General features: G+C 41.6%; 1 protein-coding gene and 1 long non-coding RNA gene across 5 annotated transcripts in view; both read right to left on the bottom strand.

Annotated features, from left to right (window-relative positions):
- Window positions 1–18,069: 18,069 nt before the first annotated feature.
- On the bottom strand, window positions 18,070–19,250 carry LOC309379067. Its single transcript, XR_014172338.1, has 2 exons — window positions 19,063–19,250; window positions 18,070–18,970 (listed from the first exon to the last, which is right to left on the bottom strand). It is a non-coding gene; the product is annotated as an uncharacterized lncRNA (long non-coding RNA).
- Window positions 19,251–19,911: 661 nt separating this feature from the next.
- HGF (hepatocyte growth factor) overlaps window positions 19,912–25,789 on the bottom strand; it is a 59,267-nt gene continuing 53,389 nt past the window's right edge. For all 4 annotated transcript variants that reach the window (XM_081927721.1, XM_081927720.1, XM_081927722.1 and 1 more), the window contains exons 16-18: window positions 25,445–25,551; window positions 23,826–23,971; window positions 19,912–23,146 (exon numbers count right to left, since the gene is read on the bottom strand). In XM_081927721.1, coding sequence (XP_081783847.1) covers window positions 22,979–23,146; window positions 23,826–23,971; window positions 25,445–25,551 — 421 coding nt within the window. In that variant the 3' untranslated portion in view covers window positions 19,912–22,978. The remainder of the gene's footprint in view (window positions 23,147–23,825; window positions 23,972–25,444; window positions 25,552–25,789) is intronic.

Raw genomic sequence — 25,789 nt, 5'->3', positions numbered from 1 at the left:
GTAGCTAGCATGATTTAGAAGGCTGCTGGAGAGCAACAATACAAATTGTGTAAAGAAATGCAAATATACAATTAAAACACAGATGGCTATTGAGCTTTGGGTGGCAGTTTTGAATAGGATTAAGTGACTTTTATTTCTCCAACCACCATTTCAAAGATATAACCCCACATACACTGAGTAATGGAGGAAAGAACAAGAAGATTCTCAGTACGGGGTCGCCAAGGAGGGCAGGTCTGTGTCCCGCTCTTACTTGCCACATAACCTACCTGTGTTATGACATCACCACACTTTGCTTCTCCATTCCCAACCCACATGATTACCTGCTCCAACATGGGTATTTGTTCCTAAGCATTACAAGGTGGAAGAATTCAGGACCAAGCTTCGATTTTAGAAGTGGTTCCAGGCCAACTGTCACCCGGAGCATTGACCGTGCCTGAAATCTGAAACTGCCACCTTGATCTGATGTCCAGGGAGGGAAAGAAACAAGGAAAGAGGCTGCTGAAGGCTATTTGCCTTAGGCAAAGGCTGACGCATTATGAGCAGCATCAAATTTGAGGCCTACCACTTTACATCCTGAAAATTAGGGTGGGCTATAAATCTAAATTACTATTCCAAATTTAATTTCCCATTGGATCAAGGCAAATTACAATGTATTTTAAAACACACAAAAAAGCAAGATTCAAAGTGGGGGTAGAACCCCCCTCCCACCTTGTCCCCAAATGAATTACAAATAAAACATCAGTGGAATTCATCTGATGAGCCCTTAGAGGAAGATTTGCCACCCACAAAATGAATTACCATGCCAGACATAAATCCTGTAAGTTTCAATAACGGCAATTGCTTAACAAAAGCCTGATGTTTTCCGATGGAGTTTCTCCCAGCTTGTGTGTGAACCTACCAGATCCCAGAAGTTGACCCCTGTCTGAACAATGCAGTTCAGTTTTGCTGGTAGCGTGCTAGTGACCTGCGCTAATCAGACGTGCCTGCTGATAAAACACCATTTGAAATGTGATGCCTGAAAATCACTAATAGGTCTGTTTTGCAGCTGTCACTGGACATCTGGAATTTCTCTGCTCTCCTAGTTTTTTTGGTGTGCTTAGCTGCTCTGCAACGATGTGTAACAGAAAGACTTCGGACTTCATTCCTCTCACAAAACTCATATTCTATGTTCTCAGCAGGCGAAATGCAGGTACAATTGCATGCCTTCAGCATTTCTTTTCTGAATGTCCAAAAATCAGTCATTTGAGGTTGATAAAGCATAAAACACAGCCAGAGTTGACTGCCTCATGGTGACTCTCCATGCCCTGGCCCTGTTCAAAAGCCAGCCCTAAGTCAGAGTTCAGTTGTCCCGCCTAAGGCAGTATACGCTGATAACTATTGAAGGATAGCAAATGCTTAATTATTTTCATTTATTATTATATACAAGATCATTGTTTTCAATATTATTAGCAAGATACTGGGGGTGGGGGCAGCAGACATGGGTGGTATAGGATGGGCAGCAATTCACTTTCAAAACATGTTCCACTTCCCTAGCCAATGAACAGAAGTCCAACTGCTCAGTTGGGGCTGCATTGGAATTGGAGCAGAGTTCATATGCTGGAGCTCCTTGCTCTGTGACAAGCCCAAACGGCAATATAGTGTCTGTAGACGAGAATCAAGGACAAGAAGGGCATGTAGCAAAGAACTATCAAGGAAGCATTAATTCAACTTTGCAACAGCTAAAAGCAAAGGGATGCAGGTGGCGCTGTGATCTAAACCACTGAGCCTAGAGCTTGCTGATCGGACCGGCGGGAAGGTAAACGGCGTTTCCGTGCGCTGCTCTGGTTTCGCCAGAAGAGGCTTAGCCATGCTGGCCACATGATCCGTAAAAACTGTCTGCGGACAAATGACGGCTCCCTCGGCCAGTAAAGCGAGATGAGCACCGCAACCCCAGAGTTCTTTGCGGCTGGACTTAACCGTCAGGGGTCCTTTACCTTTAAAGCAAAGCAATAAAGTGTGCCAGATTGGCCTTTAGGAGTGGGAGGGGGCTGGCTTAGATATGTTTGGAAATAAATCAAGTCATTCTCCACTTTTGTGAAAACAGCATGGCTCATTTCTCAGCCAATTTGACATGAGCATCTCTAAAAAGAATTTAAAACCAGACAGATTTGAACCAGAATTTCTGTAGATAGCGGCTGTTTTTCCTGCAGCAAAGTTCTGAAACTAAAGCACAGCACTGTTTATGTAAAATTGACAACTCCTAATTCAGTGTATCTGCTCCATCCATTCATCTGATTTCACCAAGGAGGAAAAGGTGAAGGGAGACTTGCCATGCCTTGGAAAGCTTTCAACCGCAGAACTGTTTACTACAGTCCAATTAGATGGATCTGTTCAAATTCATCTCATGGACCAGGCTGAGTCTACTGGGATGAAAATTAGAAAAAGGTTCTTGTTTAAAACATGAAATACTTAAAATGTATTGAGCTGCTACGCTAGACATATTTACCTATGAGCAAGTCCCACTGAATTCAGTGGGCTTACTTCTGTGTAACTGTGCAGAAGTATTAAAGCATTTTAAATTAAAAGGAAGTCACCTAAAATTTGACCATGTTAATTTATTCTTTTTTTAAAAAAATCATTAACAAATATTTGCATTGTTACAGAATGTGGGCATGAAGAAAAAACTTGATATTCTGATTGTATACTATAAAAATCAAATAAGTTTCTTTCCTTACAGTTGCACAACAGCAGGCTATATTATTTAAAAGGGGATCAGAAATAGATGGCATCTTTAGGAGAATCAGAAATATGATTGGTCTGATCTTGCAAGGTATATCTCACAATTCTGGTGTCCTTTACCACTTAGACAGCAAATATTCCATCCTAAGTCATTTCTACACCTGCAGCAATCTCTCAGACTTCTGCACTCCCTGGGTAGGAGTTACCCACATTTTGATTTTATTTAATATTGGTATTCTGCTTTTCCAACAACAAAGCAGCTTACAATTAAAATGAGATTTAAAATGAGCAGACATTACAGTCACTATAATCATATGAAAAGCACAAGACAGAAAATGAAGAAATTCACTCAACAATTAATGTAACAGTACCAACCCATTAGGGATGCGGGTGGCGCTGTGGGTTAAACCACAGAGCCTAGGACTTGCCGATCAGAAAGTCGGTGGTTTGAATCCCTGCGACGGGGTGAGCTCCCGTTGCTCAGTCCCAGCTCCTGCCAACCTAGCAATTCGAAAGCACGTCAAAATGCAAGTAGATAAATAGGTACCACTCTGGCAGGAAGGTAAATGGCATTTCCATGTGCTGCTCTGATTCGCCAGAAGCAGCTTAGTCATGCTGGCCACATGACCCAGAAGCTGCACGCCGGCTCCTTCGGCCAGTAAAGCGAGATGAGCGCCGCAACCCCAGAGTGGGCCACGACTGGACCTAATAGTCAGGGGTCCCTTTACCTTTACCTTTACCAACCCATTGTGATTCAAGGTATCAGAAATAGCTGCTGGCAGCAGCACTGACTTGGGCCCCAGACTGTGGGGGCCCAGCGCAGCACCGTGTAGTGACATCATGACAGTGATGTGCGCCATGATGGTGTGGTGGCGGGTGTGTGCATGTTCCGGCACCTCAGTGACGACTCATCCAGAGCCAGAGCCTCCAGAAGCACATCCATGACTGCAATGGGCCCCAACAGAGGCCCTGCTGTGGAGGCCCCAGCCCAGTTGCTGCTGGTGTGAGAGCGCCAGAGGCAAGGAGGTGGCCAGTGGCAGCCGACAATGGAGGCTGGGCACCCACACCAATTTGTATTTGTCTGTGTGTGTGTGTGTGTGTGTGTGTGTGTGTGTGTCCTGGGGCCCCCTGGAGTTGGCGCCACCGGCTGCTGAGTGTCACCCCTGTGTTAGCTGACACACACTATCTGGAATGTATACAGGATTAGTTATTTAAATACATATTTAAAAGTGATTTTGTGTATGTATGTGTGCAGATTAATGCAAAAACAAGACATTGTGGATTTAAGAATTCATGTATGTGAAAGTGACATGGATTAGATATAGACTGATGCGACTTGGGATGTTGTAATGGAGCAACAATTTGTCCACCCAGTTCTATGTACATTTTGTTTTATACTGGAAACTACAAGATTATGTTGTTTGATTTAGTATTATCAAGCTAAATGCAATAACTAAATTGGAAAGCCTTCAAAAATGCATTTCATTTTTGCATTACAAGCCTGATAATCAAGCCAAGTTGACTAAAAAGGTTCATTCTGTTGGACTCTATTTCAAGAAAAATCTGGCTGGCTTTAAGTGGAAATGAATTAAGGCTCAGTCACATTTTTTTCATCAGATTAGATCCAATATATGACTTTGGATAGAATCTTCAGTTTGTACACAGCATCATTTAACAGGAAATCCTTGGTTGAATGTTCACATGTTATTTGCCACTGTGGGGAACTTGAAAAATCAGTAAGCAGCATTCTGTTTCTCCTTAGTGTGTGTCATGTCATTTCCTTACATTCAGATTATTCCATTTGCTTCAATAGAGGCCATCTGCCCAGATATGGGGGAAATGAACCAAAACAACAACAGCATGGCCCAAATACAAGGAATCTGAAAATGTATCATTGATTCATCATTGATTTAGTTAGATTTTCTGCCCTTTACTCTCAATTGGCATCAGTCCGTTGCAAGCTGTGCAGTACTCAAACCAATGTAGGTTGTTGTGTGACAACCAAATTCATGTCATACAGTCCCAGTCAGTAACGTAGTGGGGGCCACACGGAGGGAGGGTGGGAGCAAGGGAAACAGACAGAGGACACATGCATATGCAACTACCCTGCTGAGAGCCTGAGGGCCCCGTTCCTCCCTCTCTCCACCTGGCCCAGGTGAAGAGGCCTGACTGGCCTCATCAGGACTGCTGCTGTTGCCCAGCAAGGTCTGGGGTATTTTAGGGGAAGTTTTGTCGGGAGATTTTGCTGTTATTGATATTAATTTCTTTATTTTAATGTGGAAATTGTTCAATTTGGTTGTGTAGATTTTGGTGTGTTTTATTTATTTTTATGACTGTTTTGCTATGTAAATATCATAAGCTGCCTTGGGCATTGCTTTAACTGTGGAAAGGCAGCATAAAAATAAAATGATGATGACGATGATGACGATGACAATGACGATGACGAACTGCCTAATGGCATCTGCGTCACCCAGGAGATTGCAGCCACAGAGATAAGAAGAATCATTCCATTGCATGGAGACATCACTTCCTGGTTCTCAAGGAGAAGCCCAGCAAAGGAAGCTCACAGCTTGCGCCCCTAACAGTTTTGCACCCAGGGCAACCATCATTGTCTCCCCCAAACACACACACACACACTACGCCACTGGCCCCATCTACCTCTGTGGAATGTTATAGGTAATTAGCCATGCACATTTCACCAATAAAATTAACATGCCTTGCATGTTGAACCAAAACGGGTTGCCTCATTTTCAGTGATGAGACAGTGTTATCTATTTTCTGAAATGTTCTGAACATATTTATATTTCAGAAATTAGTGTTTCCATGTTGCTATACCCCTTTGAATGTCATTTTCTTCCTCCTTTGTCACTGTCCTTGGTCTCCTTTACCAACAATGCCAGATTGTTGCCATGATCCACACAACTTTGTTGATGGTCTCATGGCACTATATTTGATATGATATCATGGATTATGTGTTATGTTGTTTTAATAAATCACCTTAGGCAACTGTATATGAAGAAATATGGATTAAGCTTTGAAAATTCTGTCTGGGTTTTGGTGGCCTTGAGCTTTGAAAGTCTATCTCAAATTCAGGTGAGGATGGCCTTTAAATTGGAGGAGGTGATTTACCAGAGCTCCCTCACAACTTTGTTGGGCTTCCCCCCACCAAACACCCTAGACTGGGGGTTGCCATAATGGGCTAGGGAGAGATAGCAGCCACAAACCCAACAGAGCTGTGAGGCAACTGGTGCAATATTTGTCAATCCCTTCCAAATATTCCCAGCACCTGTACCCAAAGCCAACCCGCCCCCTTATTTGGGTCCTATGAAGGGGGCTGCAAAAAATGGACCATTTCCCTCCCTCCCCCGGATTGAGCAGTGGTATGCAGACAAAATAGATGGAAAATGATGCTGAAAAGAGCAGCCAAATGAGTACAAGATTGCCAAACAGGATTTAAACAACGTGAAGTGAGTATTTTTGTTGGCTACTTTTTCAGCGGCTTGGAAGGTGCAACTTTTCAAGCAAATAGAGGGTGATACCCAATGTTAATCATACTCAGAGTAGATTCATTGAAATAAATGTATTGAAGTAACTTAAGTTCACTGATCTAGTCTGAGGATGAATAACACTTGATATAACACATAGGAATTACAGAATACTCTGTAGCTCTGTAACCTTTGCCCTGCACAGTTTTGCTACATTTATGAAGTACCCCTTCTTTAAGTCAGCTTAAGCACTCCATAGATATGAGGCATAATTGGAAATGTGCTATTTTGCATTACTCAAAATTCAGTGAAGCCTACTTTACAAAATGGAGAAGTTCAGTGGCCTGGTCTTTTCAGCAATAGCTCATTGCTGTTCCGAATACCAAACTTTTCTGCCTTCTCATTGGGAACAAGAAGAAGCAATAGCAAACCACTCAGCATTTATATGGGGACAATGACAGCACAGTGAACACTCAGGTCTTAAATTGGGAATAAGGGCAAGTCATAACAAACTGGCCAGCGGAATTTTGAATGGGGAATGATGCAAACTTACACAAGAGCACTAGCATTCAAACTAAGCATTTAGAAAATTCTAGCCTTGAAAAACAAATCTCTTTGTTTGCCAACCAGTGTCCTTCAGTTGCAATGTCACTTTTTGGACAAGGCTGGCTAAAATATCAACTAATATCAACAATAAGCAAGCTCTTGCACAGCCCTAGCAGAAAAGCATACAGAACAAACTCAGAAACAAAGGCTTATTTGTTCTTACTTCATAAATGCATTTAGGCACCTGGTCCATCCACACATCAAAGCAGAAACGTTATTTGTTTGTGCCAGGTACAAACCCGTGACTCAAGGGCTCTGCCTCTGCCGTGACCGTCCAGGTGTTGTTTCACTCCAGCTCCACCCAGCATGACCAATGATTGGGGATTATGGGAGTTGTTGTCCAAATGTCCTACCTTTGACCTGCGCACCGTGGAGACCAGAGGCCTAATTCATCAACTCTCTCATCTATGGCATGGGTCCTATAGATCCTGCCTGGTTCTTTGAGATCTTGATGATCCTGACTTATTAAGGTGCTTCTCCCTTGTCTACCAACCAGCTTCTGCATCCTAATGGCTTCCCTTCTTGCTAGCAGGAAGTAAAAACTATTGAACTTGTAGCTCTGAAGGAAGCATGTCACATAGTGGAGCACTCCACTCTCTTCTCTCAAATGACAATTCTAGAGTTTTCTCCACAAGGGCTCCCTCTCTACCTCCCTCTCAGAGCACACTTTCCCACCACACAATTGGGGATCATGTGTATATAGCAGAACACAGTCCAGAGCTACTCGGAGCAACTCTGACTGTCTACAGTAATTCTAGCCTTTCCTTACCAGAGATATTTAAAACAAAAGACTTGTCTTTTAGATAACATTACAATATTTTATTTTACTTTTAAAAAACTAATTGTCAGACTGATATGCAGCCTGCTGAATTAATACAGGTTGTCGCCAATTAGAAAGGTCTCCTGCACCCACTCTGCTGAAATTCATGGTCTGATGGGTTTTTTTCTGATTTTTGATACACTTTTTCTCTCTCTACTGCTTTCCTTTATTGTATGACATTTTTACTGATGTCTTGTTTCATTTCTATGGTAAACCAATTTAAGAGGTTGCTTATGCCTCAAAAGTAATATAAAAATAATTGCAGTAATACTAAAAGCAACCATAATAGCCCCTCTGCTAGGTGAATGTAACAGCAGAGCCTTTACTCATACTCAGAGGTCCCATCTGCCTAACTTAATGAATGGTGTTTTTCTACATACATCAAGTGACTGCAGACCTTCATAGTCTCCCTATATTTTGGCAAGAACAACAAAAGGAGTATTAGACAAGGTAACGTTCTTCCACAAGCACAAATGTATTGTGCTTGCCATTATATGGAAATAACAGATCTGCAGAGATTATAATGTTGAGCATAACAGAGTTGATGGTTTCTCAGCTATGGCCGTGTGAGTGTAGCAAGAGTCTTAAATGTGCAACTGTGGGAGTCAAACAGCTTTGTCAGGCCAGGTTTTCCTCACAGAGCGTCTTAGTTCATGTAGCTGGGTTTTAAAACTGTTCTGGGCCCCGTTAAATTGTATTCCAGACACCACAGAGCATCTTACCCAAATTTATTCTGTGGCCTCTGCTCCGCTTGCTACCAACAGCTGCTTCTGGTTTGAGATTTTTAGATGGAGTAGTGGGGGTGGGGGAGAAAAAATAGTTCTAATAGTACAAAGACAATTTGCTCTCAGGGTTTATCCCAACATATTAAAGGCTAGATTAAGAGATGCTGGTTCATCTGCTTCAAAAGAGAGAAGATTACATGTAACCATAAAATGTCCTATTTAACGTTAAAAGGCCTAGTTTTATGAGGCCATTGGGGTGCATCTGCTGAAGCAAAGCTTGCAGCCTTGGCTTCCAGAACTTGATTTTATTAGAAATGCATGGCCAGTCTTAATGGGGGAGAGGACACAGCACACAAGCGTAATCAGAAGATAATTTGAAGCCACTGAATTAAATTAACAAAGAATAGGCTAACTCCACAAACAGAACATCCTCTGGGGCATATCACAAGCTGGTGCAGGTTGTGGCCTTAAACCTTGGTGATAAGACTGGGAGCAAATTGTCTAATCCAACTGGACTGAAACCCTGGTTAGCCTTGGCTGTGGTCAACATTACTACCACTGAAACACAGCCTGGTGCAAATGCTGTCATCTTTGAAGTGCAGGCTTAAGAATTTTTATTCTCAGAGGCATTTTAAATAAAATACCTCGTTTTCACAGATCTGATGGAAAAAGGAAGCTATGTTGCAAATTTTATTATGTATATTTGTTCTAAATCTGTTGAGTTTATTTCCATTTTCATCAATTTTATTAGGTCTAAAACAAGGAGACATATGAAATTTATCAATATATAGATAAAATCAACAGTTTTATTGTTTGTAGTGGTATTTCATTATGAAAATTTTATATTGTTTTATGTTAAGTACAGTAGTATATAAATCTTGTTAAATAAATAAATAAAATAAAATAAAACTGTAGACTCACATTTCTGCTTGCCTACCCAAGATTGCTGCGTGGTCCATAGTTCAGCAGGCTACAGCAGGAATGGGGACACCTTTTCAGCAAGAGGGCCACTTTCCCTATTGGGTAACCTTCAGGGGGGTCACATGGCAGTAGTGGGTGGGGCCACAAGCAAAAGTGAGTGAAGTAATTACCAATAAAAGTTATTCTTGCACAAAGGCTTGCAAATGTTGCCACCATCTTCAAAAGGGGGAGAGAGAAGATTCAGGTGAGCTTGACATCGTTACCGAGAAAGGTCCTAGAACAGATAATTCAACAGTCATTCTATGAGCACTTAGAAAAGGAGGGTAACCAAGAGGGTATGACTTGAACCAATGGCTTCAAGTTACAAGAAAGGAGATTCCAGCTAAACATCAGGAAGAACTTCCTGACAATAAGAGTTATTTGTGAGTTGAATGGTCTCCCTCAGGAGGTTGTTGACTTTCCTTCCTTGGAGGTTTAGAAGCAGAGGTTGGGTGGCCATCTGTCATTGATGCTTTAGCTGAGATTCCTGCATTGCAGGAGGGAGGTGAACTAGGTGACTCTTGGGTCCCTTCCAATGCTACAATTCTAGGATTCTAGGATTTCTGCACCCACCCACCACTCTCCATCAATCCAGGAAAGCAAAAGGCGTTATCAGAATTCAAGGAATTAATTCTATCCAGACCAAAGCACTCAAGGAGGGAGTGAAGCAAGCCAGTGCTGCAGCCTGGGAGGGAAGATGGTGATTATGGGAGGGGTGTGGCCTGGAGAGAGTCCCAAGAGTCAGAGGAGCACGGAGGGTTGCATTTTGCCTCTCGGCCTCTTGGCATCCCATCCCTGAGCTATAAGCAACAAAGCACAGCAAGGCACACTGTGAGGAGGGCAGCATTTGTATTGCAACATGCAGCCATGTGGTTGGAATCTCTACTGTAGATTTGACTTGCGGCATACTTGCCAGCAGTAGAAAAGTTTTCACCCATCAAGACTAATGCTTTGTGATTTCCCTGCAAGCCCACCCCCACCCAAACTCCAGCCTGTTTGTAGGTTTCATTTCCCAAAAATTACACCGTAATGGTAAAACCTTCCTTAAATGGGGGCTCTGCATATTCCACAATTGTTTTGAGCCAACACAGACATTTGTATTTAACACTGAATTAGCATCATGAGACTTTCAAAGCATTTAGACAAAAGACACATTTCAGCCCCTGGTGAATGAAATGGTACAGCAAATGAGTTTTAGGACCTGGAGTTTTCATCCCTGCCCTATGCAAGCTTATGCCTACACAGAGAGAAAGAGAGAAAGATACACACACACAAACAAACCTCTCTCCCCCAAGCCCCCCCCCCAAATAGCTTATCTAATGTCTGGCAGGCACCTCAGTCTCCAAGCTTTTTCCTCTCCCCTCCATAAATGCCAATAAAATGCCCCATCTTTGAAGAATGGGGACAAAGTAGGTAAAAGTAGTACATGCTGCTCTGTGGATTCTGTTCTTTCAAAATTAAAGCACAGTGTTCTCAGGAATCAGTGAAACCCTCCAAAGACAATAATAATAGCCTTGATGAGATTTGCTTCTTCCAGAAACACTGCCTTTGAGACAATCTCTTCTGTTCCTTTTGTTCTGCCTGGGATAACTAGTCTCCTTTTGTTCCCATTGGATATTTCACTGGCATATTTATGAAACACTTACTTGAAATCAGCCATTGCAATATTTGAATGATCTAATATCTGATTTCATACGGCAATCTAAAAGTAGGCTTCTACTATTGGGATCAAATGGAGCCCAATTAAGTTATCTACATATTAAATTACACACTTTACAATAACTCCAGTTACAGCTGCAGTCCTATGCATGCTTACATGAACTGAATGGAAGCTCCAATACCTAGGATTTGAAATATTAAAATTAGAAAATACGTAATTTTATAGTGCATGAATAGCAGCAGGAGAGACGCTGTAGCTGGGTCAACTGCAAAGCAGGTAAACCCTTTGTTACCATCTTCCTGCTTTGCTTTGCTACTGCTCTTCTCTGAAGGGAGAGGAGAGAAGCTGGACCCTCTCTGGAGGCAGGTGTGCCATCTGGGGTGGGGAGGGGGATGGACCCCGTGAAAATTCCCTGGCAGCTGTATGCACACCACGGAGCATGTTGACATTGTGTAGCCCCAGCCTCCTCTATCACGGGGGCAAGACAGTGCACTTGCCTGGAGAACACTGGACCCCCACACTACTGATTTGCAACGGCTGGCCTTGACGCCAGACTTCTGGGTAGTGTAGGGAGGTTAAATGGGGGGAACTGCTGGTTTGATATGAATGAGTTTTAGATGAAGCATAGGCTGAGGTTTTGTTTATTCACTAATTAGTGGGTCAGAGCATTGCTTTGTTTATTATTTGAGTATTGTTAATGTTGCTTGCTACTGTTTATATGGCTGGAATTTTTTTCCATGGATGCTATGCTATATGAAATATTAATGTATTGTATGATGCCCCCCTCATATTGTATCTCTTTCTTTGCTGTAATATGCTTGGACACCTTTGAGTGACAAACGACTAAGAATAATTGAATATGATGATTTTGATTATAAGTATAACAGAGAAGTTATGAATGCAGCTGTACAGATGCAGCGGTCTTGACTATGCTACCACTCAGTGGATTTGTAACTGGCTGACTGACCGAACCCAAAGGGTGCTCATCAATGGTTCCTCTTCATCCTGGAGAAGAGTGACTAGTGGGGTGCCACAGGGTTCTGTCTTGGGCCCGGTCTTATTCAACATCTTTATCAACGACTTGGATGATGGACTCAAGGGCATCCTGATCAAATTTGCAGATGACACCAAACTGGGAGGGGTGGCTAACACCCCAGAGGACAGGATCACACTTCAAAACGACCTTGACAGATTAGAGAACTGGGCCAAAACAAACAAGATGAATTTTAACAGGGAGAAATGTAAAGTATTGCACTTGAGCAAAAAAAATGAGAGGCACAAATACAAGATGGGTGACACCTGGCTTGAGAGCAGTACATGTGAAAAGGATCTAGGAGTCTGGGTTGACCACAAACTTGACATGAGCCAACAGTGTGACGCGGCAGCTAAAAAAGCCAATGCAATTCTGGGCTGCATCAATAGGAGTATAGTGTCTAGATCAAGGGAAGTAATAGTACCACTGTATTCTGCTCTGGTCAGACCTCACCTGGAGTACTGTGTCCAGTTCTGGGCACCACAGTTCAAGAAGGACACTGACAAACTGGAACGTGTCCAGAGGAGGGCAACCAAAATGGTCAAAGGCCTGGAAACGATGCCTTATGAGGAACGGCTAAGGGAGCTGGGCATGTTTAGCCTGGAGAAGAGGAGGTTAAGGGGTGATATGATAGCCATGTTCAAATATATAAAAGGATGTCACATAGAGGAGGGAGAAAGGTTGTTTTCTGCTGCTCCAGAGAAGCGGACACGGAGCAATGGATCCAAACTACAAGAAAGAAGATTCCACCTAAACATTAGGAAGAACTTCCTGACAGTAAGAGCTGTTTGACAGTGGAATTTGCTGCCAAGGAGTGTGGTGGAGTCTCCTTCTTTGGAGGTCTTTAAGCAGAGGCTTGACAACCATATGTCAGGAGTGCTCTGATGGTGTTTCCTGCTTGGCAGGGGGTTGGACTTAATGGCCCTTGTGGTCTCTTCCAACTCTAGGATTCTATGATTCTATGATATGACTCTGGAGCCTGTAAGAACCACCATTTGGATATCCGGCCTGGGAAAGACCCCTGCTGGAAGCCCTACAGAGCTGCTGAACATCAGAGATGGATCCCTGGTGTGCCTCAGCGTAAGGTGGCTTCCTGTGTTTCTAAGTGCAAAGCCCACAACTGTCAGTTGTTTTGCAAGAAACTAAGGGAAATCTACCCCCCCCCCCAAATTTGTGGTGGACGTCTGTATATTTTCTTTTTTAGAAAAATGGGAGAGGGGAAGAGCGATAAGATATCAGATGGTATTGAATAAGGTTTTCTATAAAACAAAACCTTGAATCCAATAATCAAAGAACAAGGGATTTAACAGGTTTTGGGATTGCTGTTTTTCATACATTCAATATATTTTTACCTTTTCAATTCCTAGTTCTGCATTTATCCTCAGATTAAGCTGACGACGAGATTGCTTCAAAATGTAGCTAGAGAGCAATTACATCTTGGTATAGAGCAGAAGCAGCCCAGATGTTGTTGGACTGCAACTCCCTTTATCCCGACCATTGGCTATGATGGCGGGGGCTGATGGGAGATGTAGTCCTGCCACATCTGGAGTACCAAGGCAATGGGGTACCAATTGCTTTGAATCCCAGGGAACTTGTTTGTGTTTCTAGTAGCCAAGCCTTTTCTGGGTCAATATGTGCAACAGACCACTCTTCTAGGAACCCATCTGTGTCTGGTGACAGTATATCTGCCTATTGCTGATAGTGGTATGCCAACATGAAGATGGTGCCACAGTGGCCAGAGCAACCATGTCAGAAAATGGAGGGTGGCACTCTTCTGTTCAAACAATAGGAACCTGAGGGGATGTTTTTGGACATTTTGTGTTCTGGGACAGCTCCCATGGATGCAGAATAAGAGAGGCAAAGTTCAAGACACATCTCCTTGGACCATTGTTGATTGTATGGTGGCAATTTGGTTAATGTCAAAGGCTTGCTAATGTTTTGTTTTGTCTTTTTACAGCTACCTTAGTTAGGCTACTTACTGAGAATAAGGAAAAAATAGTATTCCACATGAATGCTATTTCTGCTTTCAGTCCACAGCTGTGACTTTTTAAAGAGAAAAACCCACTTGCTTATTAATGTCTAACAGATTGGCCTACAACTTGTTTTATAATTTGTTCTTGGAGGAGAATGAGAATCTAACTTTTCTCTTAAACAAACATTAAAGAAATCTGTAGTTTTACCTTAGACTTTGTTCCAAGGCTAAAAGCAATCCAGTTTCTGGAGAAGAATTTAAATAGCCAATATCCTGCATTTTTGGCGCCAGTTTTGTTTCTTTTTAAAACAAAATCAGTAAATGAATCAAGAAGCATGGAACTTTTTAGCTCTAATTTTAGCTCTGAGTTCAGGTACTATATATCTCCATATTCATAATTATTTATTTATGTAAAACTGATTTTGCATGGCATTAAAAACTGTTTTTAAAATCATGCTAATTTGATTTATCTAATGTAATAAGAATGGGAAAATAGATTTATAATATCAAAATAATAGTAGAATGCAATACTCTATGAGAGAAATGGAAATTACTGTAATGGAAACTAAGGATGTCAGGGAACTCTGATGAAAACAGAAACAGGAGTAGAAATTGCAGGTGTTCATTTATTAGTCCCATGCAAAGCAATTCAGCAAAAATGATCAGTATTTGCTGTTGCTGCTACTGTCAGTCTGCCCCTCCTATGTGATTTCATAGTTTTTCCAAGTATTCATTGCTTTTCTAAGTTATTATTAGATCACCATTTTCTGCATCTCCCACCTAACTCACTGCCTTCCCCCCCAAAAAACCCTCCTCATCTAAAAAGTAACTGACCCCATTTGGGCCATTGCAATGTGTTACGCCCAGTGCTGGTAACTGTAGTCCAACAACATCTGGGGAGCCCTGGATTCCCCACCCTTGACAAACACAACATCGTATCCTATGAATTTTGAAGGACAGTGCTGCACATATGTCATGGGTTTCTCAGGTTAATCTACAAAATTAAAATTAAAGCACTGATTGCTTTAAAGATAGGGAGAAAAGGATACAAGTTTCATCTCTTCATCGTTACCTACTTCTGTAGAAGCTGCCTGTGGAACATTTCTAACTTTTCTTTTAAAAAGGTTTAAACTGAAGGAACCATTAACACAGCGCTGAGACAGAGCAGCTGCCATACAGGATGCCAAAGAATACTTAAGCAAGTGTTGGCAATGTAGAGAGAACAGATATGCTTAGGCAATGAAATCTGGATGATAAGCAGTTTCTCTTCAGAGAGTGGTCATCACCTGGGCCTCAAAGAGGCTGAACAAGACTTTGGTCAAAGGCCACGCATGGATCTTATAATGCCTACCACCTGGCTCTCATATTACCATAAGTGCTTATGGAATAAACATGAAAAATTGGGCTATGAGACCAGTAAGAAAGGTTTCCACTGTATAAAAAGGGGCAGCACTCCTAAAAGAAATAGTACTATTCGCAAATGGTTTACTGGAGACAGATAAATTTGCTCAGTGTGTTCCTGTAGCATAATATCATTGAAGCAAGTTGGACATTTAACCTGAAGTGGCAAACATTCCCAAGTGACAATGAAAATATGCTATCAGCATTAAGTGGAACGTAGTATATATATAACGTTCCTAAGTATATGGAGACACACTGTTAGTTCTCTGAAAGAACATTTCAAAAAGTCACATGTTATGGGGCTATTATGCTACAGATTGCCACATTATGAAAACATAAAGCTACATCAACATACTGTCTCAGTTTCCACTGGCCAGCCATGGTGTTGTGGGATGGTCTAAAGGCTCCCCGAGCGATTGCAGAAGCTTTCCTCCTTACCTGGCCCTAAGCTGTGCTGCTACACTGCTGTCACCATGCTTTGGCTTAGTGCATGGGTTGGCAAACTAAGGTCTGTGGGCCAGATCAGGCCCAATTGCCTTCTGGATCCGGCCCACAGACAGTCCGGGAATCGCCGCGTGGATCCCCAGCATGTGCGTTCTTTCCCTCTCCCTCCCTCTCCCTCATACAGCGCCACCACCACGCCTCCTCCCTCCCTCCTCCTGGCTTCTCCCCGCCCTGCCTAGAGGAGGAAGGGGGCTGGGCTTTGTTGGTGCCAGCAGCAGCAGTGCTCAAGCGGCCGCCATTTTAAGCAGCGCCTCTCCAGAGCTTCTTCACACGCCGCTCATCATCCTGCCACTGCTGCCAGCAGACACTGCTGCTCGCAAGACACAGGTAAGCAGCAAGCAAGGCTTGTGCTGCTCTTGCATCATCCCCCCTCCAAAAAAATATAGTCCAGCCCCCCACAAGGTTTGAGGGACAGTGGACTGGCCCCCTGCTGAAAAAGTTTGCTGACCCCTGGCCTAGTGTGTCAGCCAACCCTGGGCTTCTGGACAAATCAAGAGCTGTGAACAAAGAACAATCTGAATTTGCCATTAGCTCGCCATCGCCATCTAGTGTCACATTTGTATAATGCACTTAAAATGTTGTATTTGCAGCTGTATAGCTGAGTCCTTAGAACAGGGATGATGGAGAATTCTGATGGAGATTTCTGGTGTTTCCTTATTCATCACAAGTCCAGAATGGAAATAAATCCAGCAAATATGATTGGTATTCACTGTCTGCAAAAGATGCATCATTCATGACATTCCCTCCATCCCATTTGCACTGCATTCCTTTTGCATTGGAATGAATGGTGTGGAATAATGTAATAATTTGATTCTGCCACAGCAGACAGCAAGACGAATAACATGGCTTTTGTGGGAAACCAAACTGCAGCGGAATGGAGACAGTGCTGCAAGTGAGGAACACATGTTGGAACAGAAATTGTGCGTTCTCACATCACTAGCTTATAATCACAGAAGGAGCAACACTGCAATGGCTCCCAGACACAACACTAATGTCAGAAGGGGTCCTAATAAATCTGCAACTTGAATGTGTGTCACTATAATTCGTTTATATGGTGTTCTCCTTGACTTTCAGGGTTTGGGGACTCTTATAGCCTGTATGGGTTTCATAAAGAAAACAATACAAATGGAAAATTTGGAATAAGACACAGTTCATTTCAAAACTTAGTTGACATCCCCCCCCCCCGCGCTGCCCCCGGGATTCAGGCCACCATCCTCAAACTTTACTGAAGTGAGCTGGTGCAACATCTCAGGCAGAACAGGAACTACCACTGCTGCCATCTTGGATCTTTCTCAACACACAAATCAACTGTATGAGAAATATCAACTGCAATAACACCACTGTCCAAGATGAAAGTAACAACTTCACTATGGGCACCAGTAAATCAGATTCTTCTAAGCACAGTCAATACAGCTTGGAAGAATAAAAAATGACAAGCACAATTTTCTTGCTCTTTCATCTCAACATATAAGTGTTTGGAATAATGTTCAAATAAATGGCATACGCAGCTTTTTGATAAAATATTTTATTAATAATAATAAAGATACAAAAATACCAACTTTAATGGCTAGTGAAGATGCCCTTAGTTACAGAATTATTGTAAAGTCAGAACCATAGTGTTCAACAGATTTCTAACATCAACAGGCAGCATCTATTAATAGAGGAAAATATTGAAGGAAAGTTAAACTGTGATCCATTTAAAAGTGGAGTGACACTCAATAATGACTTTAAAAAGAAATAACATGGCTCCTTTCACCAACAGGCCAACATTCACAAATCAATAATATACTGGCAAACATGGGGGGGGAGAGAACATTTTTAATATGGCAAAATATATAATGATAAATCAAATAAACTGAAATCTATTGATTTCCCAGGGGATGAGCTGACCCATAATCTTTCATATTTTTGTTAGAAAGGACACTACAATCCCACTAAAGTAAAAGCAAGCAACCCAAACCTCTGCTTTCTAAATACCACCTGAAGCAGTTTTCCTTTGGGAAAAGCTATTCATCTTCTGCATCTTCCAAGCCCAGTTCCACACACAAAACACATCTATGAATTTCAAGCAATGAATGCTCAATTATTATTTTGACCTCAAATAAAAAGTATGTGCCCTATTTTTCCAATATCTTTTCATGTCAATAGCCCCACCATGTTTTTTTACAGAATTACAGCTTAAAAGATTACGTATTCCAAGGAGCACAGAGCTGCCCACTGGCAACTGCAGCCCTGAGATGAGTTCCCTCTTCTTTGTTAATACATCTTGTTCTACTCAACCATGGCCTGGCATCATTTAAGCCACAAGGGGACGGGAATATGGGGCAAGTTGTATTCAGTTTACTAAGGAGGAAGAAGGCAATTGACACAGGCTGTCATGTTTGTTGCTGGATGCTTCATGTTTCTCGTAAAGTTGAGATCTGCCCTAAGTTGTACTGCACACTCCAAAGCTCAATGAGAGAGTTTCATCACAATAATAAAATAGCACATACACAATCCAAAATAATATATATATATATATATACATACACCAGAAAGGAAACAACTGACACAACTGAAACCTGCTTTGTAGTCTACACTGCCAGGACTGATGAGGAAAACTTGTTATTCACTTGACGAGCTTTCCATCAGTTGTCGAGGTATAGTAGAAAAAGAACGGTTACTAATTACATAATTCCTTGACAGTGTCCTTCTTAGCAATAGTTCTGCAATTGTAACACTTGCATGGCGAAGTACCATGGGTACCAACAAGCAATATCCACAGAATAAATGATGCACAAACTCTTTGCCCTTTGTGCAAAGAAGCTGTTCCGTTTCCCTAGATTTGTTTTTCAGATTTCAACACTAGCAAAAGGAAGAGGGCCAATTAACACACTTTCTCTCCCCCCCCCCCATCCCTTCAATCCAGCTTTCTTGAACATCCATCTCCAGGTACTTGCCGAACCATCTGAAAAACACAGGACCAAGCGATGGCTCCCCCCGCCCCCAGACCAGCTTGAAAGAGGGGAGGATTTAGACCAGGGAAATGGGTTAAATGCCATGTATCGGGGCACCACTTTTCTAATCCTTAAACCAGACTCATGGGGCTGACAATTAGTGAAACAAAAATTTCAGGCATGCCGAATAACAAGGATTCTAGGTATGCCTGGCACAACCCACAGACCAAAATCCTACAAACTGTAAAATGATCTCAGGAAGCACAAAGGCTCTTTTGGCTTTTTTTTTCATTGAACAACAGCCCTCCAGAGTCTCACAGCAAACTCTCTTCGAAATGGAGGGCAGTTTTAAAATTCTACTGTTACATGACCTGTGATTTGAGAGGGGGTGATCAGCTGTTTGTAAAAATAATACAAAATCCAGTTAGGTTTGCACTAACCTAAGTAGCTCTTTGGATCCCAGTCCATATCTTGCAGATTTAATGCATGATCTGCATTATCTGTTGTGCAGCGCTTCCCTCCCTTAGATCCAGAAATTACTGGCACACCTGAGAGCCAAAGGCTGCACAGTGCAGTAGTCAATCACACTGTTTGCAACTGACTGGATTACATGGCAACAGCTTGCACCAGGAGCCACAAGGCTGGGTGTTGTTTGAACTGCTCCAGTCAGTCATTAACAGTCACAACTGTAATGTGCAAAGCCTATGAAACCATGCAGGCTCCAGACCAAAGCACACTTTGTGTTTGCTGGGCCTTGGTTGCCTGAATCAAAACAATTTACAGACTGTACACGACAACTGTCTGGTCGATATACTACATTTATCCACATGCGTGCATACCAGGAGATGATCAGGACAGAAAAGGTTCTGTGTGAATGAGCCCCACCCAACAAAAAAAAAAAATCCAAAGCCTGATAGGCAAGAGCTTACAGAAGTATTAAGTTCTAAATTATAGACTCTGTACAATTCATTCTACTGAGACTTCACTGAAAACAAATACTTTCGAAAGCCTTACATGTATAACGCACCCACTCCCACATATATTCTTATATCTATATATCTATAGTTGTATTGTCTTCTGCACAGCAGAAGTTTATAATATTTTAGAATCACTTTTATTACACTGAACGAAATGTTTGCATACATAATACAAAATGCCTGCATGTATAATACATAGCGTACATAAATCTTGATAGAAATGCAAAGTGATTGACATTTTCATTATAGCCCCCCATTCTCTGCTTGTGTCTGGCAGATCTATCGGTCGCCAAGACACTCCACAAGCAGAACCTTCCCTCCTTCTCTCCCCTCTGCATGCCCCTCCTGCTTTCTGAAATCTGGTCTAGGGGTTCCCCCAGCCCTTGAGACCATATGGGGAGCATGTGTGGGGAGGAGAGGGAGAGAAGTTCTCTTGCACAACCAGAAGTTGTTCCACTTACATAGTTTTTAGTTGGATATAACCCAGAAAGTTTCTAGGGAAAGAGTTTCACAATATCTTACAACTTCATAACCCTGTTGAATTGAAGCAATTGGATTTATATAGGTTGGTTAACGGTTTATGGGTTGGGTTTGATCCCAATTCAAGCGCACAAGTCTCAAAAATGCATGTTAATACTATATTTCATGTCTGTCTCTCTGTGTGCATGCGCACCAAATTCAGAAATTCCATTTTCATAATTCATACCCCATTTTTTATTTGAACGTGTGTAGGTTTTTAAAAATTCATTATTTCTATTAAAAGTTCTGTTGCGTAATTATAAACATTTTTACCTAAAAGACAGCAGAAGCAAACAAAAGCCCCACATATATTATATTTCGTTTTCTTGGTCTGCTACTAAGGAGAATAGTGTTCAGGGAAAAAAGGTCTGCTTCACACATCCTATTTTCCACATGTTTGGTGAATTGTTTTTAAGTGTGATTATGACAAACAGATTTTTGAACACTGAAGTGACATGCAGATCCATTTTAAATGTGGAGAGTCTTTCAAAGCTGTATGTAGCTGTAAATGCAGCTCTATGCATTCTGCAATTCCATTCTGTATAGGAAATTTACTGTTTATCCTGGATATCTAAACTAGGGATGGTGGCAAAATTCACTGCAAGCAAACCAAGCACTGAATTGCCCATAGTCTGCTTGTCTGCTCTCTTTATGAAGCAGTCGTGCTTGCAATGACTATCTGTGGATTTTCCCAATTATTTTTAAAGAGTTTTTCGAATATGATATTTGGTCTGAAAGATTTAGTCAGCTACTGTCATCACCAACACTTGATCTTAACTGTCTGCTAATTGGATCCTACTGAAATGTGCATTCATTTTAACTTCTGTGTCATTGATTCACTGTTGAGGTGATTAGGTTAGCCTTTAACCCGTCGCTTTCTGTGCACACACAGAATGTGATGTCATTGTCTTACACCTCATTGTGAACCTATGATATTTATTTATATAAGAAAAATGGGTATTACTTGTATTGTGTGAGTGTTAAAATGTGAGTCGGTGCACTTATTTTTGTAATAACATCAGTATATTATAGATTATAGCATTATAATAAGTGGTTACTTTTCTTACCATCCTGTTAATGCTTAATATTTTTCATTATCAATCCACACAAAGGGACAAACTGCATTCTTAGTTATTTTTTATGTGCCAAGTGTGGGGTTGGACTGGTAGTGGAATCACAACCACAACCTGCAAGCTATGCCTTGAACAATATGAACTGGGTTTTTGGGATGTGGTGGGTCACTCATTTGCTTGACAATATCATTTATTGATATGCTAGCTAGGTGAAAAGAACAGTAAAGGGAATGAGGAGTCGATCACCTCCTCAGTCTCACTTGGACAGCCAGTATCCCTGAGGCAGGAGACATTTTTCAATGGGCAATTAGGGCTCATCCGGACTTCTGTCTATTATGGTTGTGGGAGAGGAACCTTTGAGAGATATTGTTGGGAAGGTTACACAACCTTCAGGTTTTTTCCTGCTGCTAATAACAGAGCCATACACTGCAATGGAGAAGCAGTGTCTAACCTTTAAAGACATGAGGCAGAGGCGAAACATGTAGTTTCATCTCAATAAGCCATTATGCTGCAGAGTAAGACCACTGGGAGCAAGGTGTGCCCCCAAAATAACATGGCTGGCGTATTAGGAGCTTTGTACTGGGCAGACCTACTAGGATCTGTGCCTCCCTCTTTCCTTTGAATACAAAACTCCCCACCGCAGCACACCAGAGCACAAATTGCTTTTTGAAAGACCTTTAGGATCCAAAGTGACTTTCCACATAGTATGGTAGATGAGTAATATCAAGGAGCACATCAAGAACTCCACTAGGCACAAACAATTAGTTGCACACATCTTTGGATGCCTGCCTACCCACTGAGATAAAATACACTGCTTTTTGCTTGTTGGAACCCATTCATTGACTCCTCTAGATTATTGCAAATATGTATAGAAAACCTAACTAGTTCAAAAATACAATAGTAATAATGGCTTATAAATTGTTATCAAACATCTTCTAGGCATCCCTATTAATTTAGGGTTTTTCTTTTCTTTTTTAAGAGTGTAAAACTGAGAACATACAGTGAAATCCCATAAACAGTTTGTGCAAGTGATTCCCTCCAAAATCAGATATTGTAGCTTGTGGAACTAAACTGGGTTATAAATCCAAGCAACTGTTTACAAAGGGGATTGAAATATAATTCCATTTTGCTTTTAGTAGGAGAAAGAATCAATTCTGGCTGATGCATGCATTTATCATTGTCCTAAAGAAGTATTAAGAGGCTTACATAAGTATGGAAAAATATTGTAAATTTCAAATTATGTTCATGTCTCATCAACCAGCTGACGTAACCAGCAGCATATAAGAAATTGGGCGTTCTAATTCCACAGAACCCATCTTCATTCAGCACTCACATTTTGAAATTCTGCTTTCCCATTCAAGTATTATCAGGAAATAGGTCACCATACTTGCTTAAACCACAGTTCATATAACTCACCAACAGACTCAACATGACAGAAATATCCATAAATATCAGCAAAACTTGACTATCAAGCAGTAGGTGATGGTTGCTGTTTGTTTAAAGAATCAAAGAACTTTCAATTACACTTTGATTTCATTCCTTCCCAAAATGTTCCAACTGGAATTTGCTTTCTTGGCTGGAGTGTTCAGCTATGATTTGAACGTCATTAAGATTTTATGTATCCATCGGGTGTAGTAGGCCACCCTGACAAAAATCCCAGGTCTCCTGAGATTTGCACATCCACGCCCAGGAATGATCACTCCCATTACTATTTTACTTCTGTTTTGCTCGCAGACCAATGGACCGCCATAATCCCGCTAGAAAGAAAGGAAAGAAGAAAGAACAAAATAAACAGAAAGATTCCTATATTGCTACAGAGCAAAAAGTAAAAACTGTCTCATATATGCCTTACAAGATCTTGATGTGTGTCGTCAGGTGACCGGCCATCCTAATCCATTCAACAGGTTATAAGAAAAATGCCTCATTGCAATTTAAACTTGCTCCACTGAAATCAAAGGCAAAGCTTTCACTAATTTCATTAGTGCTAGAACATTATGTACCTATGTAACTAATTCTATCAAAATATAGGCTAAGCGATTCTTATCAGGGTTCAGCATAAAACAGGCTCTGACTGGGTGTGGACCCAAGTACCCTAGTAAGAAGAACTTCAGCAATTCATAATGCTTGCCTCCAATTTCAGTTTTTGAATATTACAACTCTAGGGAAGAAGATGTAAAATGCTATTCTACAGATTTCTAACATTTTTTACATTGAGCCCATGTAGAGTAGAGGTTCGAGAGTGTGATTAGGACTAGAGAGATCAAGGTTGAAATCCCTTCTCAGCTGTGAAGCCCAGTAGGTAACATCCAGCTAGTTATCATCTCTCAACCTGACCAATATCAGAGTATGGTTTTGAAGATAAAATGGGTAGAAAGAGATTCCTGGAAATCCATGAAGGAGGGTAGGGTATAAGTAAACAAGCCAACAGAATTGTACCTCACAAGTTCCACTGCCAATGCTCTCAGCCTTTGCACACATTTCTGACTCTTTCACAACTATATTTGTTCCAGAATCTTGACTGCAGCGCTCATTTCCCATGATGAGCATATTTGCTTCTCGAAGTCTCCCATCAAAGGGTGCATCTGAAACCCAAAAGCAGAAATGAGAATATGCTGTTGTTTGTTCTCTCTACAACAATGAAGATCATGTTTTCCTAACAAAAAACAAGATCCCAAATATGGATGCTATATTGGTTCAAATAAAGAAGCATAACACAGAGTTTGACTTTGCTAAAAAAATTAAAATAATTAATGCACATTTTGAGAGAGATGTTACCATGAGGCATAAATCAGACTAAGTCTACATAAAGTTGTAATTCTAAAACCATCTCCTCAAAAGCAATTCCACTGAAGCCATTTGACTAGGTACCGGAACAATATGCTTACCGTATATACTCAAGTATAAGCCGACCCGAATATAAGCCGAGGCACCTAATTTTAGCACAAAAAACTGGGAAAACTTGTTGATTCGAGTATAAGCTGGTTCACCACACCACAAACCTGGTTATGGCGGTGGCGGCAGAGGAAGAACAAGCAGCTCATTTCTCCGCCGACAGCGGCAAAGGTGGTGGAGGAGGGAGCAGCCTGAAAGGACCCTCACTCAAGTATAAGCTGAGGGGGGGCTTTTTCAGCATAAAAAATGTGCTGAAAAAGTCAGCTTATACTCGAGTATGTACGGTAATTAAACACTAAGCAGAAAATACAATCAAGTTAACTGATCTGCTTCCTGACCATACCTGATAAATGCTAGGAGCGCAGCAAAACAGATTTTTCCATACCACACAGACAACTAAATCACAACCTGCCATACTTTCCCCCTACTGGTGGGTTAGTTAATCAAAAATTTCAGGTGTGAGTTTATGAGGCAGGTGGTGCAGCGGAAGGTGTGCTGTGCAGGTGTCTCCCTCTCTCCAGCACTGAATGTCACGCTGGAAGTCCAGGTCTGGTGGAGGAACTCTAGATGAGCCACTGCCCTGATCTAGCAGGCTATTCTTATGTAGAGGCCAGACAACAGTTTGGGAGGAAAAATATGGGCCAACTTTTTAAAGTAGGATAAAGAAGACAACCATTTGGTCATCTCTGTGTTGTTGCTGCTGCTTTGCATAATCATATATACATTAGGGGTGACTGGAATCCCCAGGGAAATTTTGGTAGCCTTCTGGAAAACTTCTTTTGCTTTTTGCTTCTTTCCCCTCAAAACCCCTTCTGTTCTCCACACACCCACACCCCGTGGGAACCTTCAAATTGGCCTCATCATTTCACTTTTAGCAGCAGTGACTCTATCCTAATCAGTGTTAATTTTTAAAAAGCAGGACCAGTGCTTTTTTTCTTAAAAAATAATGTTTAGGGTTACTCTCATTTTCCTACTCATATTGAAATACTGCCCCTCAATGGGGCCAAACTTAGATTCACAAAATGTTTCAGGGTATGTGTACCCCCAGAAAAAAAAAAGCACTGAGCAGGACCCTCCTATAATACATGAACCCACACAAACTGGGAACCCAGGTGGCTCTCAGCATCCCAACGCACGTTCTACTTCAGAATAAAAGCTCTTACTTCCTGTATGTCCCCATCCATAAACCGTGCAAGTGGTGCCTTCCGGAATGGTACACCCAGAAATGGGCAACCTGATGATAGCCACAGCATCACTGCTTACTGCTGGCCTGGGAAGAGATTATATAAACAGAGTTCACGCTAACAACAATTTCAGTAGCTAGATCAAGTGGACAGACATGTACTTGCAACTTTTCAAAAAGTTTAAAGTTCAGCAAAAGGACTTAAGATATATTCTAGAATTTGTTTATTGAAGCCCACAGACTGAAAGTTCTACGGCAAATTTCTTTACATGCAGACCCTCCAAGTGTTCCTATTTTCTAGGGACAGTTCCAGATTTACAGAAGC

Source organism: Podarcis melisellensis, assembly GCF_964234715.1.
Source record: "Podarcis melisellensis genome assembly, chromosome: 10".
Lineage (NCBI taxonomy): Eukaryota > Metazoa > Chordata > Lepidosauria > Squamata > Lacertidae > Podarcis > Podarcis melisellensis.
This window is presented reverse-complemented; position numbering and strand designations above follow the sequence as displayed.